General features: G+C 35.4%; 2 protein-coding genes across 6 annotated transcripts in view; one reads left to right on the forward strand and one right to left on the reverse strand.

Annotated features, from left to right (window-relative positions):
• Window positions 1-18,507, reverse strand: part of LOC125061407 (leishmanolysin-like peptidase) — an 86,635-nt gene that overhangs the window by 18,016 nt on the left and 50,112 nt on the right. For all 4 annotated transcript variants that reach the window (XM_047666856.1, XM_047666854.1, XM_047666855.1 and 1 more), the window contains exons 2-5: window positions 17,782-17,882; window positions 17,406-17,436; window positions 16,091-16,173; window positions 1,641-1,752 (exon numbers count right to left, since the gene is read on the reverse strand). In XM_047666856.1, coding sequence (XP_047522812.1) covers window positions 1,641-1,752; window positions 16,091-16,173; window positions 17,406-17,436; window positions 17,782-17,882 — 327 coding nt within the window. The remainder of the gene's footprint in view (window positions 1-1,640; window positions 1,753-16,090; window positions 16,174-17,405; window positions 17,437-17,781; window positions 17,883-18,507) is intronic.
• On the forward strand, window positions 2,258-14,527 carry LOC125061409 (lipopolysaccharide-induced tumor necrosis factor-alpha factor-like). Of its 2 annotated transcripts, none has more exons than XM_047666859.1 (7): window positions 2,258-2,335; window positions 8,957-9,082; window positions 9,453-9,536; window positions 10,364-10,472; window positions 12,454-12,600; window positions 13,350-13,488; window positions 14,302-14,527. In XM_047666859.1, exons 2-7 carry the CDS (start codon window positions 8,963-8,965, stop codon window positions 14,459-14,461), a joined length of 759 nt encoding a protein of 252 aa, XP_047522815.1. In that variant the 5' UTR covers window positions 2,258-2,335; window positions 8,957-8,962; the 3' UTR covers window positions 14,462-14,527. The 2 variants fall into 2 exon arrangements, with proteins under 2 accessions (XP_047522815.1, XP_047522814.1); XM_047666858.1 differs by lacking the exon at window positions 2,258-2,335 and adding an exon at window positions 7,363-7,473.

The following is an 18,507-nucleotide window of genomic DNA, read 5'->3' on the forward strand; positions in this document are numbered from 1 at the left end:
CGTACAACAATAGAATATAAGCGAAATAATGAAATGTTAATTGCTATGTAATGAATGCAATGTAACAATTGAAGAGAGCGCCTACGTCTGGCTAAACTCTCGGGGCATAACTCCCATGATTTAGTTAATTGCTATGAAACGAATGAATGCAATGTAACAGTTGAAGAGAGCGCCTATGTCTGGCTATACTCTCGGGGCGTAAACTCCCATGATTTAGTTAATTGCTATGAAACAAATGAATGCAATATAACAGTTGAAGAGAGTGCCTGCGTCTGGCTATACTTTCGGGGCATAACTCCCATGATTTAGTTAATTGCTATGAAACGAATGAATGCAATGTAACAGTTGAAGAGAGCGCCTATGTCTGGCTATACTCTCGGGGCGTAAACTCCCATGATTTAGTTAATTGTTATGAAACCAATGAATGCAATATAACAGTTGAAGAGAGTGCCTACGTCTGGCTCTACTCTCGGGGCGTAACTACCATGATTTAGTCAATTGCTATGAAACTAATGAATGCTATATAACAGTTGAAGAGAGCGCCTACATCTGGCTATACCTTTGGGGCGTAACTACCATGATTTAGTCAATTGCTATGAAACTAATGAATGCTATATAACAGTTGAAGAGAGCGCCTACATCTGGCTATACCTTTGGGGCGTAACTCCCATGATTTAGTCAATTGCTATGAAACTAATGAATGCAATATAACAGTTGAAGAGAGCGCCTACGTCTGGCTATACCTTTGGGGCGTAACTACCATGATTTAGTCAATTGCTATGAAACTAATGAATGCTATATAACAGTTGAAGAGAGCGCCTACATCTGGCTATACCTTTGGGGCGTAACTACCATGATTTAGTCAATTGCTATGAAACTAATGAATGCTATATAACAGTTGAAGAGAGTGCCTACGTCTGGCTATACCTTTGGGGCGTAACTACCATGATTTAGTCAATTGCTATGAAACTAATGAATGCTATATAACAGTTGAAGAGAGCGCCTACATCTGGCTATACCTTTGGGGCGTAACTACCATGATTTAGTCAATTGCTATGAAACTAATGAATGCTATATAACAGTTGAAGAGAGTGCCTACGTCTGGCTATACCTTTGGGGCGTAACTACCATGATTTAGTCAATTGCTATGAAACTAATGAATGCTATATAACAGTTGAAGAGAGCGCCTACATCTGGCTATAACTTTGGGGCGTAACTCCCATGATTTGGTTAATTGCTATGAAACGAATGAATGCAATGTAACAGTTGAAGAGAGCGCCTATGTCTGGCCATACTCTCGGGGCGTAACTCCCATGATTTAGTCAATTGCTACGAAACGAATGAATGCAATGTAACAGTTAAAGAGAGCGCCTATGTCTGGCCATACTCTCGGGGCGTAACTCCGACGATTTAGTTAATCGCCACGCTTATGAAACTGAGAAAGCCTGAGTGAGAAATATGTACAGCCTTGGCTCAAACAGTAATTAACCAACCCACGTGTAAAAGCATGCTCTAAAGCATTCGCCTGCCCATCTAGCAAAAGGCCAGCCTCTCTTGGAGGATCTTGGATCACCAGGCTTCACCAGTTTGTGTCCACCAGTCGTCGTTATTGGCCACGCTGTTCTGGCTCCAATACTTACATTTAAATGTTCTTCTGGCACCCGAACCTCTCCACACATAGTTTCAGCACTGCATGAGTCGATACAATGTGATCGACCGTTTCTGATGAAAACTTGACGCGTTGGGCATTTTCTGAAATAATAGTTACATTAAAAGTACCTACATTGTTTTTTACATAATTAAATTCTAAACATTTTTATGAAACATATTCTTAAGAAGGGCTTTATTACTAGCAAAACTGACGTTTTAAAATTTATTGGCTACAAGTGTAAGATGATGTTAACAACATTTGATTTGCACTTCTAATAATTAATTAAATATTTTAGTTCCGCCTGGTAGATAGTACCTACCGGTGTACCTACTGGTTTTTTCGCTTAACGAATAAGTATCGCAATACAGCGAGGAATTGCTCAAGTCACACTCCCACAGGGACCAAATTTATATTTAACGAAAATATATATGTATATTGTATATGTAACTGAACCAAGTTTACTAACTTAAAATAACACTGGATTTTTTATAAAATGCTGCATTTTTTTCTAATTAAAATATATGTTTTTTATTCGAAATCGAACATTGACCATAGATGCTGACAATTGCGTCATTAATTGTAATTTGTACCTCTATCAGATTCAAGTGATAACGTTATCACTGATAAGGCATTGTTGTCGAACCAGTACTGCGATGAGGTGACAATAACACGGTGTTCAAAAATGTAAGTATTATCTCAATTTCTATTTATATAATAATGACCTAGTAGGATTTTTGGATTTTTTTATACGCATATACGGCGAGGGAAAACATCGTGAGGAATAACACGTGTAGCGGCGTGGTTATTACACGCTTTATATTAGCTTCATTTGTATGTATGTATGTATGTATGTATGTAATCGACTCCTTCGGACTCGATTTTGACCCACTTTAAACGGACAGATTTAATTCAAACTTTGTACACTTATAAAGAATCAGCGACAATATAATATTTTCATAGGTTTATCTCGAAAAAACAATGAAATTTTTTAAGTCCACAAAGCAATACGATTAAATTGAAACAACACGTATTGCTGCTAGGACTAAAAAGTGGAAAATAAATATAGTTTAAAAAAACTATAAAACACGCTTTTAAAGCACATCAAACTAAAAAGTTAATAATAATTCCTAATTTAGGCTTAAAATAATAATGAACAAAAAATACTGGTATTATTGTGAAAAAGCGTGGGTTGCTCCATAGACGAAAAATATGGCACAGAGCGCTGTGTTTTATAGTTTTTTTAAACTATATTTATTTTTTAGCTGAAGACAAACCTCAGACAAAAGCGGGAATTATCGACAAGGGCCCTACGGCCGTAATGTCGTAATTTTAGACGCCTTTTAAGAATTGGTACGCTCCTTTTTTGAAGGAAGTGGAATCGGTTCAGAAATACTTCAGTGGGCAGCTTGTTCCACATAGTGGTGGTACAAAAACTGCCTTAATAAACGCTCAGTTGTAGAACGACTGACGTCGAGGTGATACGGATGGTATATTTTGTATTCTGCCTTGACATCACATTTTAAACGTTTCAGTATCTAGTCCGCTAATCATTCATTGTACATTGTACAGTCATTGTGTTATTACACAAGTGTTAATAAATTTAGTTGTTATAAATGAGAGGGTAGAAGTCGACGAGCTAATTGTATGGCTAGCCGAAGTCGTTGTAATTTTCGAATCCGTTACCTTATTTACCAGAGGGCTCGCCAGTGCGTTGCCGACCTTTTAAGAATTGATATGCTCTTTTCTTGAAGGACCCAAAGTCGAATTGGTTCGGAAAAACTTCAGTTGGCAGCTGGTTCCACATAGTTGCGCGGCGAAAACTGCCTTGAAAAACGCTCAGTTGTGGAACGGCGGATGTCGATGAAACTCTCGTAAATTGAGAATACTGAGAAGACGCAAGCGCAGTTTTATAAGTTTGTTGTGTCTGTGGCATTAGGCATAGCAACTAAACAATTATGATGCGCCTAGATAGAAATCTGAAGTTACACACTTGTTAACAATCTATAAAGGATTGTAGTTTTCAAGCTTTTGTTTGCGGCAAAAATCTTACACGCATAATGAGTTTTTATATTCAATTTTGAATTTGAGAAATGTGCCTATATAGTCTTTCTTAAGTGAAGCATGCCATGTGCCCAGAACACTTATGTGCTTCTGGAAGGAGCTAGGCTTAGTTAGACAGGTCTTTTGTTTTTGATGTTAAGTGATACCTCCGCCCATGGACATTGCCAGAAGGCTCGTAACTGCGTCCAGCCTTTAATCTTTAAGGAAAAGGAAAGCTTTAACACAAAATTATTTTAAGCTTGATGAATGAAATGCATTGAGATTTAGATTCTGTTTTTTCTTTTTTGTATTACAAACTAATATTTGGCTTGTTTACCTTCTTGTTGTATAAAAAAAAAACTATATGTGAAGATTTGTAATTGGCCCATAATAATATATATATATATATATGTTAACGTAAAATTGTAAAAACCGTTAGATTGTAATCTATCGGTTATCGGTTATCGGTATTCGGTAGATTGTACTACACTAACTTAGTTATCATTCAAACTTCTTTGGTCAATTACAGATTAATTTTACTTCCCAACAATTACATATAACTACCGAATAATAATACGTTAAATTGCAAGCAGTATGTTGAGTTGACAATCTTTCGACAGTTTACAATCTCGCGAGATAGATTACAATCTAACGGTGTTTACAATTTTACGGTGACATATATACATCTATTTCTGTATTGTGCTGTGAATTTTCTGAATAAAAAAATAAATAAATAAAGTTTCCTTAAGTACTCTGTATTTTTGGGAAAATTGAAATATTAATTAAATAGGAATTAAGTAGTGTTGGCCTCAATTATTAGTGAGGCTTCAGGGCACGACTCCCATCCTGAGGTCATAATCCCCGGCCGTGCACGGCATTTGCACGACTTTATGCGCATTTAAAGCGTATAATTAATTTCCAGCTTTGTTTTATCACGGCTGTGTACCGGTCCACAACTAAGTATTTTTTAAGGCCATTTATGATGACATCTATGTGGAACCAGCTACCCATTAAAGCAATTCGACTTAGAGTCCTTCAAGAAAAGAGCGTACCAATTCTTAAAAGGCCGCCAACGCACTCGCGAGCCCTCTGGTAAAAAAGTAACGGATACGAAAATTACGGCGATTTTGGCAGCTTTGTTTTATCACGGCTGTGTACCGTTTCACAACTAAGTATTTTTAAGGCCATTTTTACGTGGAACCAGCCCATTAATGCAATTCGACTTAGGGTTCTTCAAGAAAAGAGCGTAACAGTTTTTAAAATGTCGGCAACGCGCTCGCGAGCCCTCTGGCATTGTGTGTCCATGGGCGGTATCACTTTACCTCAAGTGAGCCTCCTGCCCGTTTAGCCCTATTAAAAAAACCAATAATGCAATGCTGCGTGAAGGAAAATATCATGATGAAACTGGCATAACTCAAATTCAAAAATCGTAGACATGTCAGAAAGTTTGAAATGAAAATGATCCAAAAAAGAATGTCATCTGAGGCCGCATATGGTTTTAACACCGTATTCTATTTATTTAAAAATAAAAAAAATCAGTGGCGCTACAACCTCTTTAGGTCTTGGCTTCATATTTCTGAATCTGCTGTAATCATTTTTAAATCTAATAGGCAAGTAGGTGATCAGCCTCCTGTGCCTACACGCCGTCGACTGTTTGGGTCTAAGGGTGAGATCTATAGTGCGCACTTGGACTTTGCTCAGACTTTACTTACGAAAAACACTAAGGTTAAACTATGATTTAGTATATTTATAGACATTTTAACGGTGAGATTAAGCTAAGCTCAAGCTAAGACAGAAATTGATGTTTCATTTCATGCAATACCTTCTTTATTATCCTTTAAAAAAGTAAAGAATGGTTATAGTTAAGTCTGAGCAAAGTCTAAGTGCGCACTATAGATCTCACCCTAAGACATGTCGGTTTACTCACGATGTTTTCCTTCACCGTTCGAGCGAATGTTAAATGTGCACATAGAAAGTCCATTGGTGCACAGCCGGGGATCGAACGTACGACCTCAGTTATGAGAGTCGCACGCTGAAGCTACTAGACCAATACTGCTCTAATCTATTCATTTATAAGTGCTAAAAGAACATGCTTAATCAATTATATAACAGAGAACAATAAATTAAAAAAAAACTAAAACCTAATTAAGAGCGTAATAAAATTACGGTAAAAAGGAAGATTGTTGTAATATATCAATATTTTCATTAATGTTAGTACTTATTTATTTATTTACACTTCATTGCATTACAATATAAAAATTTAACATAATTAAATGAAAAGGGCTACTGGCGGCCTTTAAACGCTTTCGAACGATCTCTTCCAGGCAACCACTAAAGAAAAAAATGTATTAAATTAGATAAAGGTAGGCAAAAATACATATGACATATAGTTGAAGAAAAAAAAAATAACAAAAAAACAAACTAAACTAATAAAGGATTCATGAAAAATAAAAAGTGCACATGAATCATGATAATTTAATTTAAGATCAGTCTCACGTCAGTTAGTAGTTATTTAAGTTAGTGATACGATGTGGACAGGTAATGTTTGTACAGAAGAAATTTAAATTGTAATTATGTAAGAGCGTGATTAGGAGCATTAAATGTAGAAGATTACCAAGAAGACATAATTCTTGTAACTCTTTTCGCAAAACAAACCTATCCTTACAGTACCAATATGATAATGTCGAAAAAATAAAATATTAATATCGCTATGAACTCACTCTACGAACAAATAATATCCTAAAAGCCCAGGGCTCTTTGCTTAGGCCAGACCTTCGTCATTTTATAAAAGCTGAAAGTTCTTCTGTGCGTGTCCCCTATACAGGTAAGAACGACCAGTAACTATAGAGTTTGGGTAGTGGTTACTTTATAGTACCTTAAATCCCTTAAAGTATAAAGCTCAATTTTTTTATATTTTATTAGGTATAACTTAATAAATATCGTCATACATTGCCGGACACTTATGACAGTTGCTTCCACCTGCCAGACACCCCTAAACATTAATTAATTATAATTATACTTTCGTTAGAGTATAAAAGCTAAATTTTATTTATGTTACCTATGAAAATATGATACCTCAATAGCCGGACAGTTTTTATACCCTGCCAGACACATTGAAAGTCCGCTGTAGGTCTTTACTACCTGTTATCTGCCAAAGTAACCACTACCCAAACTCTATAGTCTCTGGTCGTTCTTACCTGTATAGGGGACACGCACAGAAGAACTTTCAGTTTTTATAAAATGACGAAGGTCTGGCAGTCCTGGGCTCTTGATCTATAAAGATGTCGATATTCGGAGATAGCATTCAGTAGGCGCAACGTTTTCAACGGGGATCAGTCAACTGGTTCTGTACTTTGGTATCGCAAATGGCCTTCACGCATATCCCCTAAGAATCCAAGTACGTGAAGAACATTTGGGTTCTTCACCATTATTCCATTAATAGTACTTATCAAATTGTACTGTTATAAAGATTTTGTGAGCGAGATAACAGAATAGCTAAACTTATCTTAAATAAATATGATTTTTTATCGTTTACATGTAACAACGCTTCGTTTTGTCTAAGTCACTAAATTAAATACGATAAGTTATCTGATATGGATCAAAATAAACGTATTATAGTGAATAATTTAGATTATTTTATATATAACATGGCGTAGCTGATGTTAAGTGATATAGCCGTCTATGTGGCGGTACAGCTGTGGGGTTTTAGTGGGTACAACCGTACAACAGACTTGGTTGCAACTAATGGCAGCCGATACCAGCGCTATTGCCCCGATATATAGGTATGTCGTGGCTCAAAATATGTTTTAGAAGTGTTTGAAATGTTAAAGTAAGAATAATTACGTCAGGTACATACATTTACATAAAATATATAAAAGGGCAGGGTAGCTCATTAAATCCTCCAAATCGTTTCAAAGTTAATATGGAAATAAGAGACCCTTACTGTGAATGTATTCGTATTTCACTATCGTACACGAAAGGATTGTATAATTAGACGGAAATAACGGTATTTAGAGAAATCATTTTGGAGGACTCCTCGGGGAGGTGGTTTAGGTCCATAATTGTTCTCATTATTTAATAATGATATTTCCATCAAAGTTACATTAAAGGAAACAAATTTCAATACTTTTACAAAAGATGAATCGACAATACAATTTGCATAAATAAAATATAACTACAAAAGCACAAATTAAAATGAAGTTCACAATTCATCTAACTTAGTAAAAAAAAATTTAATGAGATTTTGCAATAAAAGTTTATACAAAAATATCTTAGGTAGAATTTATTATTATTATTATTTATATTATTTTATTAGAAACTGCTGGAAATTGGTATTAGGATTAAAGACAATTCAGAACTGGCAGTAAATGTGAAATTAGAAGCATTTAATATGTATTTCTTTTTTGATGTTCATAAGTTTACATTGTGTTACCTATAAATGATTTTAATTTGATTTGATTTTGTATTTACTAAAATGCGACCCAAAAGTTAAACCTATTCTGTTAATTGCGTATTGTCAATCATTTTATTCGTGTAGGCCCATAAGACCTGTTTTAATCAGGCGTTGAATTCGCTTCGTAATCCCTAGAACATGTTCATGTTACTTTTGGGCTTATCGAGGTTCTGTAGGTATGTTTGTGGAGACGCTTACTTGCAGTTGCAATGACGCATTGTGCTCGTGATAACTCAAAATAAAGTTAATTGATGTATCGTTTGCATTTATGTTATTTATCAATCAGGTCGATTGCCCCAACTTTTAACAAAATTTAAATTTCGTATAGCTCTAGATAGTCGATTTGTCCCTGCTTTCCGGAGAACGCGTTTCGGTCAAAACTCACCGATGTCTAGATTAAGCATTCTGATAAACGAGCTAGTCTGGATATTTATAGTTGCTATCACACACTTCAAAATCGATTTTCGTTTAGTTTTTATAGTTTAATTTCTTTTTATTGTCTCTTCGTGTATCTTATGTTTGCTTATAAGTGCTTGTTACATTAAAAAAAAATTATGTTCTTGTACCAATGTATCAGTGTTGCCAAGCTTTTATTAATAAATAAATGCCGTAACAAAGAACGACACGTAGGTTCTAAGTTGTCACGCTGTGCATGCCCAACAATAGGTACTTTTTTACTTCTTCTTCTTTTAGTGCCTCTCCATTACTGGAGGTCGATCATCAGTCTCTTGAAGCGTGTCTTTTTTACTAACCAATACTAATATAGGACCTAAGACCTAAGACCCGAATTTATAAATTCATTCCCGAAACAGGTCAACATGGAACAGAGGACGGATCGACCGTATGTAATACAATTTATAGACAGACCGCCGATAAGGCGGATGTCCTTACCCAATTCGGTCTACATTGAAATACCTGGAACTCATAACAGTCAACAGGTTAGTATTAAGTTTTGGAAGTTTTTTTTAATAATATTTAATGAGAAGCTGTCACGTTATTAAAGAGATTTGAGTTGAGAGTCATGCTGATCAGAAACTACATTTAGCGCTAAATGTAACTCTTGTCTGTCAAAAATATATTGGATTTTGACATACAGAGATATTGAATGAACTCAATAAGAGTTTATTAGAGGTTAACAAAACTTAAAATTTCCACACACCGAAATTAAAAAGCAATTATCCTATAAATTATAATTAAATTAAGCCACGCAGCAGATGAAATTTCATCACAAATTATAATTCAGAGAACAAAAATGAAAACCATTATTGTTTATCTTGACGAGTATTTAATTATTATAACCACTTTCAGACACATTCTACAAGTCAGAATAGCTCCATAAGGACAGCAGATTCAAACAACTATGGCCGGGAACCTACCCAAAATTATGTCGAGGTAATTGTCTTATTTAGTAGTTTTTGACAATATACAAACCTATATTATTAATTGTTCATTCGGTGAAGGAAAATAAGCGGCGCGCGCTGTTGTAACAAGAAAAATTGCGCCTGATGGAAAGTATGTGCAATGCGCTACCTAGCAGTAAACCGTTCTATAACATGCATGAAGCATAGCAGTAAACCGGGAAGACGTTTGGCCCATATGATGTTAACTGAGATGCGGTCTATTGAAGATCACGCCTGTACAGGAGGTGCCTATTTATCCTGCTTGAATCTCATGTTATACTTTCAAGGAAAGATTGAAGAAACAATATAACGCTGTTTTAACTTCGTTCTTTGTTAATATTGAACACTCGGGGGCTACTGATTTTATTTTTATGTATATTAGATCCTAGTGTGATTCCATTTAGATACGAGCCAATACATTTTGCCCACTCAGGCTTTCTTCGTTTTATAATCGTATTTCGTCGGAATTACGCCCCGAGAGTACAGCCAGACGTAGGCAGTATTCTATTGTTGTACGCGAGTGGTTAATAAAAAATAAAAAAAATCCTTTTTTATATAAAGCACCCCGATGACCCAGTAACCGTACATATCCTTTTAATATTTTTGTTACATTTAAAATTACATTGTAGATTAGACAAAAGTATATTGTTATCTGTATTTTTTAAAATATAGTTATGCACTTTTGGAACATTGCTTTTAGTATTTATTTTTTCTTTTACCTTACTAGGGTTACCTGGAGATCTCTTGTTAATTTATGTTATCTGAATGAATCTGTAAATTTGTGGTGATCACTAATTAATTTAGAAATAACATTTACAGGAAACAATTTTCTACGACCAGTTTGAGAATAGAAGGATAGATGTGACAAAATCTGCCATATCAAATGCAGGCTTCACCCGGCCTGCACCGCCTGTACCTTCGAGTCCAAGTAAGTACGTTAGATACCTTCAAACTCCTGTTCGAACTCCAGTGAAGGCCGCTACTGTTTATATACCTTATCTTGATATATGTATATAATTATACTGTACCTGTGTATGACAATGAACTCCTTTTAAATGGCTGGACCGATTATTTTTGTATGCGTTTTGATGGCGCCCTGGATGGTTTAGATTCACTAGTCATCCCGGCAGAGTGCGCTGCAGTCGGTATCTAGGTTATTTATCTATACAGCAAATAAACAGCTGGTATATATATAAATCTTCTGTACATGTGTTCGTAATTAACCTCCTAAAGGGCTGGACAGATTTTGATGAATTTTATTGTGTGTTCAAGTGGAGTCGAGAATGATTTACATTATTTGAATTTTGAAGTGAAACTTCTTTATCGGGGTTGGAAAAAAATTTAGTGTAACATTTTTTGGTTACGCGTCACCTGTCTCGGTTACGCGTCACATTTGACCGTTACGCGCGTCTTTTTCTCGTCCCTACCACGGTTGATTCGAAGAGATTCTAAACCATTAATAACAAACATTTATAATAACTATAACAATGATACTAAAAATTATATTACAATTTATGAAATTCTGTAATAATCTTTATAGTGGTAATAAGGTAAAATGAAATAATTGTATTATTTGTATTCAAGTCTGTGATATTAAAAGCCTTTTGTTAAACTTTATCTCATTTAACTTTATTTAACCAATTTCTGTAAAGTTAGTTGCATATAGATAATTTTTCGAAAAATAAGGTCATAAAGAAGTTTCACTTCTAACGTGTGTACACTAGTACACGCACATTTTTTTTTGTATGTAAGACGTGTGTACAGGACAACATCTGTCGGATACGCTATATGATTCTTTATTTTAGTACTAGGTCTTTACCTACGTAATTGGAGAGTCTATAACCAGCGTTTATAAATTGAATTATCTATGGACAGGCGCGCATTACCTCCGATGAAATGTATAAGCGTAACTGTAAGCGTTCGTAGTGGTACCCGGGGAATGTACCCATTCCGTGCGGTAAAAACGAATACTACCATGTTTCTGCGTACCAGACTCGTAAACGTGCTTTGTTTCACGTTCCTCACATCAACATCAACAATGCAAAAAACTCAGTTTTGTATCGCCCGGACAACGATTTAAGACTTGAGTTGTTAAAGCTAGTCCTGGAATGCGTGGCTGTGGCTAATCAACGTGAAAAAATCCTCGGAACGGTGAGGTCGCTCCGGGAAGCCTGTGAAGTGCCCAGGAGACTTCTGTGCTTCTGGAAGGAGCTAGGCTGGCTAAGTTAGCCAGGACTCGTACGCAAAACGGACCAATTAGGAGTCTAATTGCGGAGAAAGGAGTCCTACTACCCTAACCCCCTAACCCCTGTTAAAGCTATCGCGGAATATGCTTATAAAGTATTAAGAATATCCATAGCGCTAAACCTGCATCATGAGAACACCCCACATACACACCCTCACTTTCACACCATCACAATTAGGTATAACTTAGTTAAAAGTATTTAATAATGTTATATTGAATTTTTCCTTTCGTAATTGTTTGAACCTTTTAGTATATATTTATGTATTCCATCTTTGCCTATATGTTTAGTATAATTGTTTTTTTATATAATTTATGTTAGTTGTAGGTTTACGAAATAAATATATTACTCATGGTACTGGTACTAGAGAGTGTTAGGGGGACGAGTCCCAGACTTATACGCAGCTTCTTAGGGAATAAAACACAGTGACTGCAGTCAGATGTCAAAATACTGTGTAAACTCTTTATAACGAATTTCAAGGGACCGAGCAATTGTATTCGTTATAGAGAGGGAAGAAAAATGTATGGGTATTGGGTTAAACCAAATAAATTTGATAGCTATTTACGTTATATAGAGTTTTTCCTGTAACGAATGTCGTTATAAAGAGTTTACACTGTAATATTGAAATCTCGGTAATAGTGATCCATTGCATCTTCTTACTTACAGGATACACCCCACCAGCGGAATACAACACTCAACCAGACGACGGGTTTCCCCTTCCCCCACTCCCAGTTATGGACATCCCAGAACCACCACCAGCATATACTGAAATTGACGAGCAAGGGGATAGAAATACTGCACCAGTGAGCCCTGGTGAGTTTTATAACCAATATATTTACTGTTAAATTTACAATATGGGAATACCCGCAACATTTTGTACAAAAAGAAAATCTACTCTACAATAATTTTCCTTAACCTTGGAATTATCAAAGAAATCAAAGTAGCCAAAGCGAAAAATCTTTACTCCGCTAGAGCCTATTGCGGAGTCATAGAGATGTAAGCGTTCTACCTACCCTATGATCGACAAGGAGGTTGTTGTGGCATGTAAGAAGATCAGAAGACGAATTACAAAGATTTTCAACAAAATTTCAGATTGACTATAAAAACTATACAAATTTAATAAACTATAAAAATTCATAATTTGAAAAACCCGCCAAAACGCGGTGCAAGATGGCGTCGCACCGGTTCCGGTGACGTAGCATGCTCGTAAACACGTAATCAAACGCCAAGATTCTTACCTTTTATTGGTGTATTATTATTATCACAATTATTTCGAGCAATAACAGTCTCCCACGAAATTAAACTCCCAAGACATTATTAAAATTGGACCAAGACTTTTAGAAGCTACGTCAAATATCGACCAATCTGTGACCGTTGGAGGTCACGTGATTGAAATAATTACTTTAATTATGGATTTTTCGATAAATGATAATTTTACTCCATAACATTTTTAAGAGTAGTGTCTTTTTACACATTGTTTTATAAATAGCCTATTATAACCCGACCTGAATCCAGGATCTTTTAGAAAACATATAACGATATAAATGTCTCTATTTTTTTAGTGTTCAGAGGCCACCAGCTGTCAGGGTGTGTTCCAAGGAAGTTGATCACGTGCCCCTTTTGTCGCACAAGGGTCTACACGATTGTGATAAGAGAATCTGGAGTTCTAACGCATGTTATTGCTGCTATTGTGTTTTTTATGTAAGTGCTAATTATAATCCAGTGGCGCTACAACTCCACATGGGCGTCAGATTGCATCCGTTTCTTTTTTATTTCAAAGACATAACATAACATAACAAGTAGGTGATCAGCCTGATCATGACACATGTTGGGATTTGGGTTTAAACATCCATTTCCTCACGATGTAGCCGTAGGTGCAAATGTTGGTTGGTCCATTGGTGCAACGCCATGATACGACCAGCCAGCCAGCGTGAGACAGAAAAGTAAGCCATCATTCGGAGAATTCATAAACTCCAGCTACTCATGGCAGTTAGAATTACCAACCCCAATAAATATACTTATATATGGACACCACAGCAGTGTTGGCCTAGTGGCTTCAGCGTGCGACTCTCATAGCTGAGGTCGTAGGTTCGATCCCCGGCTGTGCACCAATGGACTTTCTTTCTAGGTGCGCATTTAACATTTGCTCGAACGGTGAAGAAAAACATAGTGAGGAAACCGACATGTCTTAGGCGCAAAAAGTCGACGGCCTGTGTCAGGCATGGCTGATTACCTACTTGCCTATTCGATTTAAAAATGATCATGAAACAGATTCAGAAATCTTAGGGCCAAGACTGAAAAAGGTTGTAGCGCCACTGATTTATTATTTAATAAGTACACCACGTCATACATGAATTTTCTATAGTATAAGTAAAGACTTGTCCTCTATCTATCTCCTCTATAATCTAATTGGGTCCACCAATTGGTTTAAGATTTTTGATTTACCATTGGTTCATCATCTCTTACTGACTCATGTCCAAGTTCGCATTTGTATCTAAAAGTTTTTCCTTCCAGATGCCTGCCCATTGTCTTTTGCATCTACCTCACCGACTTCTGCAAGTACAAGAACCACTACTGTCCCAATTGCAACAGCATGATAGGATATGAAATACCGCTTTTGTGTACTGATATGGTATACTCAAGAACTTGTGTTATACACAACCATGGAAGTTGATATTGGAAGAAATATGTTTATAAAGTTGTGTATATATTATGTTTATTAAACATACATTATTTTGTATTTTTTGTTTTATTATGTCCTCAATCATTTAATTGATAAATTCATGAATGTTTTTTAAGTTCATTTTAAAAGTAAAAGTTTAGCAAATACATATTAATGAAACTTTAATAATTATTTAATGCTGGCGTGCGTACGACAGCACCGAAGGACACTCTATGCGTACTTCGTCGCTCGAGTTATACAACCTAACATTAGTTAAGTTACATATACAGTGTTAACTCTTTATAACGAATTTCTAGGGACCGAGCATTTCTTTTCGTTATAAAGATTGCCGTTATACGGAGGGAAGAGAAAAAAAATAACCAAATTTAACCAATTACAATAATTTCTAATTTTATTACAATCAATAGGTAAATTTTTCTACACATATATATTCTGTTAACTTTGCCAGACGTGTTTTGCTATGACAGGCAATTTAAATAATAATAATAGCACACGTGTTAATGCAATTAACAATAACAAAGGCGAGACGGCTGTTTAAGACCTCAGGTGTCTTTCTTAGAAATTTCGGACCTCAAAAGGTTAGTTTTGTAAGCTGATTATAAAAACAATTACACTTAAGTAATGTCTGATGTCTAAATACGAAAATATTTCTTCGTAATAGAGAATGGCTGTTGCGTTATAAAGAGTGCATTAAAGTATTGGGTTTGTGTTAAACCAAACAAATTTAACTCATTTTTACTTTATAGAGAGTTTTTGGTTATAAAGAGTTTACACTGTATATATATTTTAGTAAATAATTAAAAGCGTAAACCAAATGTTAGCAATCATCGCATAATTGAAGCCAAAATAAGCCGTTTAGTATTTACCACACTCATAAATTGTTCCCTATAATGTCCAAAAGTGTCACTTAGATTTATCATTTACGAACTCTTCAATAAGTCAAGTTAGTTTTTTGTTTATCCAGCGTCGCAACCCCACTACCCCTAATGTTATCTTAGTTATAAGCTCATGTTTTAAACAATTAAATTCAGTTGTTGCCCAGCTTCGAACAAAGTGTTTTATTTAACATATATCTGACATTTATCACAACCGCCACCGAATTTAAGTCTCGTAAATAGGAAATATCGTTACAAAAGTATGCGTTTGTCCCAAAAAGCGAGGGCGTGTCAGACAGGCTGATCACATGATGATATAGAATTCTGATCACTGGTATTTTTATGATGACTCCCGTATCCCGAAAACCTATGGAATTCAAAAGTCCTATAACCCTAAATGACTTAGAAAGACAAGAAGAAGAAATAATAAATTATTATATTTAATACTAACACAATTTAAAACAATAACTAACCTTAAAATATAATAACTAAAATATATTATTAAAAGGAGTCCCTTTAGGCAAGGTTCCGAAAATACTGGCAGCGTTCCCCCGTTGAATAGCTAGACTAATTCTTTGTCCGAGGTAGCTGCCAGCTCTTTGGACTCCTGTGATGTCGACTAACCTTTTTGCTATTTCCTTAAAAAGCCTTAAAGGTGACCCCACGGAGCCTAGACCCCTGTATTTGCAGGCTTTAGCTTTTTACTTCAATAAGGAATCCTCCATAATTTAAATATAACACTTACCTATTAAGTCTAATTGGTCCCCCGGTTTTCCTCACTTTTAAAGCTTGTTCCCAGAACTTCACAGCATCTGGTAGTATTGTATTCTGAAAATTATTAATTAATGAATACCGCCGCATCAAAACTCAATAAAAAAAATATTATTCTGTGGTGCACACACGAATTGAGACCACAGATAAAAGGTCTTTAAAGACATATGGGAAGGAGGGGAAGAAGAAGAGGGTGACCTAAAAAGGTGGATAGTTTTAGGCCGGCAACGCACCCGCAAGTTCATCTCTTAGCATCAGGTGAGCCTCCTGCCCTTTTTTTATTAGATAGGGGGGCAAACGACGGGACCCCCGAAAGGGGCCAGGCATGGGCACCCATTTTACTGGGTTCGTTACCGGCCTTTGAGGGAGGAGTATACTGTCTTTAAACAATAAAAACTTTACGTTTGCCCCCAGTTCATTAAAACAAAATCTCTGGCTTTGAAATTAATTAAAAGTTATAACACTTTCTATAAAAAGTTTATAGTGAGTTTATAAATACTGTTATTAGAGGAATATATTTAATAACACATATTTTATTTTATTAATTTTTTCTCAAACAGGCCATTCATTCGTGTCCATGAAGATCGTTCAGACAGCTCGTGTCAACAGATTTTCATACAAATTTAGTTTTCGACTTTCTACATACACTACTGTTAAAGCATCTTGACTAAACCCCCAGGGACTCCTTTCCACCTCTTAATATTTATACTAAAAATATACATTATTTTAAAATCATACATAGGTAATATTATTATTTACAATATTTATGACCCGTTCTTTCATTTTTGTTTGCCTCCTTCAGATATTTAATAATTATTTATACACACATACATATTTATAATATGCTTAACCTACATAGTAATCATAGTTAAAAATGAATAACAATAAAACAAATCCTGTTATTTTATACTAAATTTCACCATCAATAGACCATCGCTACAGCACATGGGTCCTTGGTTTGGAGGCAACACCCTCCAGCCATTGCCATAATTTCGCTGTTTCATTGATGAGCATTAACCAATATATACTCCACCGACTTGAACCCTGTACTGTATTAAGTTAGGCCAAGCGCTCAATTCAAGGTATGGAGAAGAGTTGAAGAGCAGCCCAAGAGCATTCGACAGTAGTTAATAGTTTGCTTTTGATGGGCAAACGGGCAGGAGGCTCACCTGATTTTAAGTGCCGCCCATGGACACTACACTGAATGCTGAAAGCGTTATTAAAAATTGTTTCTGATTTAACTACATATAAATTACGACCAGAGCATTTAAACTAAAAATAATACTCACATTTATCATTTCAAATTTCTCTTGTTCTAATCTGAAATAAAAAAAAATTATGGTTAAATAATTTAGTTATGACTATATGATTTCAAATTAACAGCAGTGTTGTCCTAGTGGTTGTGCGACGCTCCATGAGGTCATAGGTTCGATCCCTGGCTATACACCAATTTACTTTTCTAGGTGCGCATTTAAAATTCGCTCGATCGGTGAAGGAAAACATCGTGAGAAAACCAAAAAGTCGATGGTGTTTGTCAGGCACAGGAGGCTGATCACCTCTTGCCTTTGATTGACAAATAATCATGAAAACAGAAATCTAAGGTACAGACCTAAAAAGGTTGTAGCGCCATTTATTTATTTTATTACTATATTTTAAATAACTTACCTATATACAGAGTGGTCATAAACTATACTTATCCTTAATGGTTGGTCTATACTTCGTTTCTTTACTAAATGAGCTGGTTCTATATGAACACCCCGTATTACCTGCAACAAACATAAAAAAGTTATTAAAATTATTAATGATACGAGAGAGTACCAATTCTTAAAAGTTCTTCTGGTATTGAGTGCCCATGGGCGGATGTATCACTGTTATATAAAAAGGTAGGCACAAACTATATTCCCGTTAAGTAATATATGATGTGATTTGTGACACATATCAAAAAACCTTAATGTGTAAAGGTTACTTACTACACAGTCAATGCCTACCTGGAAGATAAAAACGCTTGGCAATAGTTGTAATTATATTCTTATAATTTGATTTGTGTGTAATGGTGAATGTGGTAAATAACAGAAGGGATTTTTATATTTTTTTTACTTGTGTAACTTTAATGACGTTGTGGTTTGTGACATTTTCCTTTAAATAATTGTAATGTAGAGGGAGGGAGGGTTTCTCTTTTGCGAATTTTGTAAACGTTTTTGACATTCATAAGCATGCGCTAAGACGCATCTAAATTGTATAAACGTATTTTGATTTTGATTTTTGACTTTGATTTATTAAGTTTGTTCAAAGCACCAAGTCATTGTTTAGAAGCGCGGCACCCAAAATTAAACTACACATGATCGCCAACCTTCGCAAGGAGATGGTACTATAACAAGAAGATGATTTATT

The sequence above is a fragment of the Pieris napi genome, chromosome 23 (genome assembly GCF_905475465.1).
Source record: "Pieris napi chromosome 23, ilPieNapi1.2, whole genome shotgun sequence".
In the NCBI taxonomy this organism is placed as follows: domain Eukaryota; kingdom Metazoa; phylum Arthropoda; class Insecta; order Lepidoptera; family Pieridae; genus Pieris; species Pieris napi.

What these genes read in the sequence shown, in the direction of transcription:
- LOC125061409 (XM_047666859.1), top strand. Translation starts at nt 8,963, where the DNA reads ATGGAACAGAGGACGGATCGACCGTATGTAATACAATTTATAGACAGA. An exon ending in CTACCCAAAATTATGTCGAG is followed by an intron (nt 9,537 to 10,363) that starts GTAATTGTCTTA and finishes TAACATTTACAG; the next exon opens with GAAACAATTTTCTACGACCA. An exon ending in GCTGCTATTGTGTTTTTTAT is followed by an intron (nt 13,489 to 14,301) that starts GTAAGTGCTAAT and finishes TTTTCCTTCCAG; the next exon opens with ATGCCTGCCCATTGTCTTTT.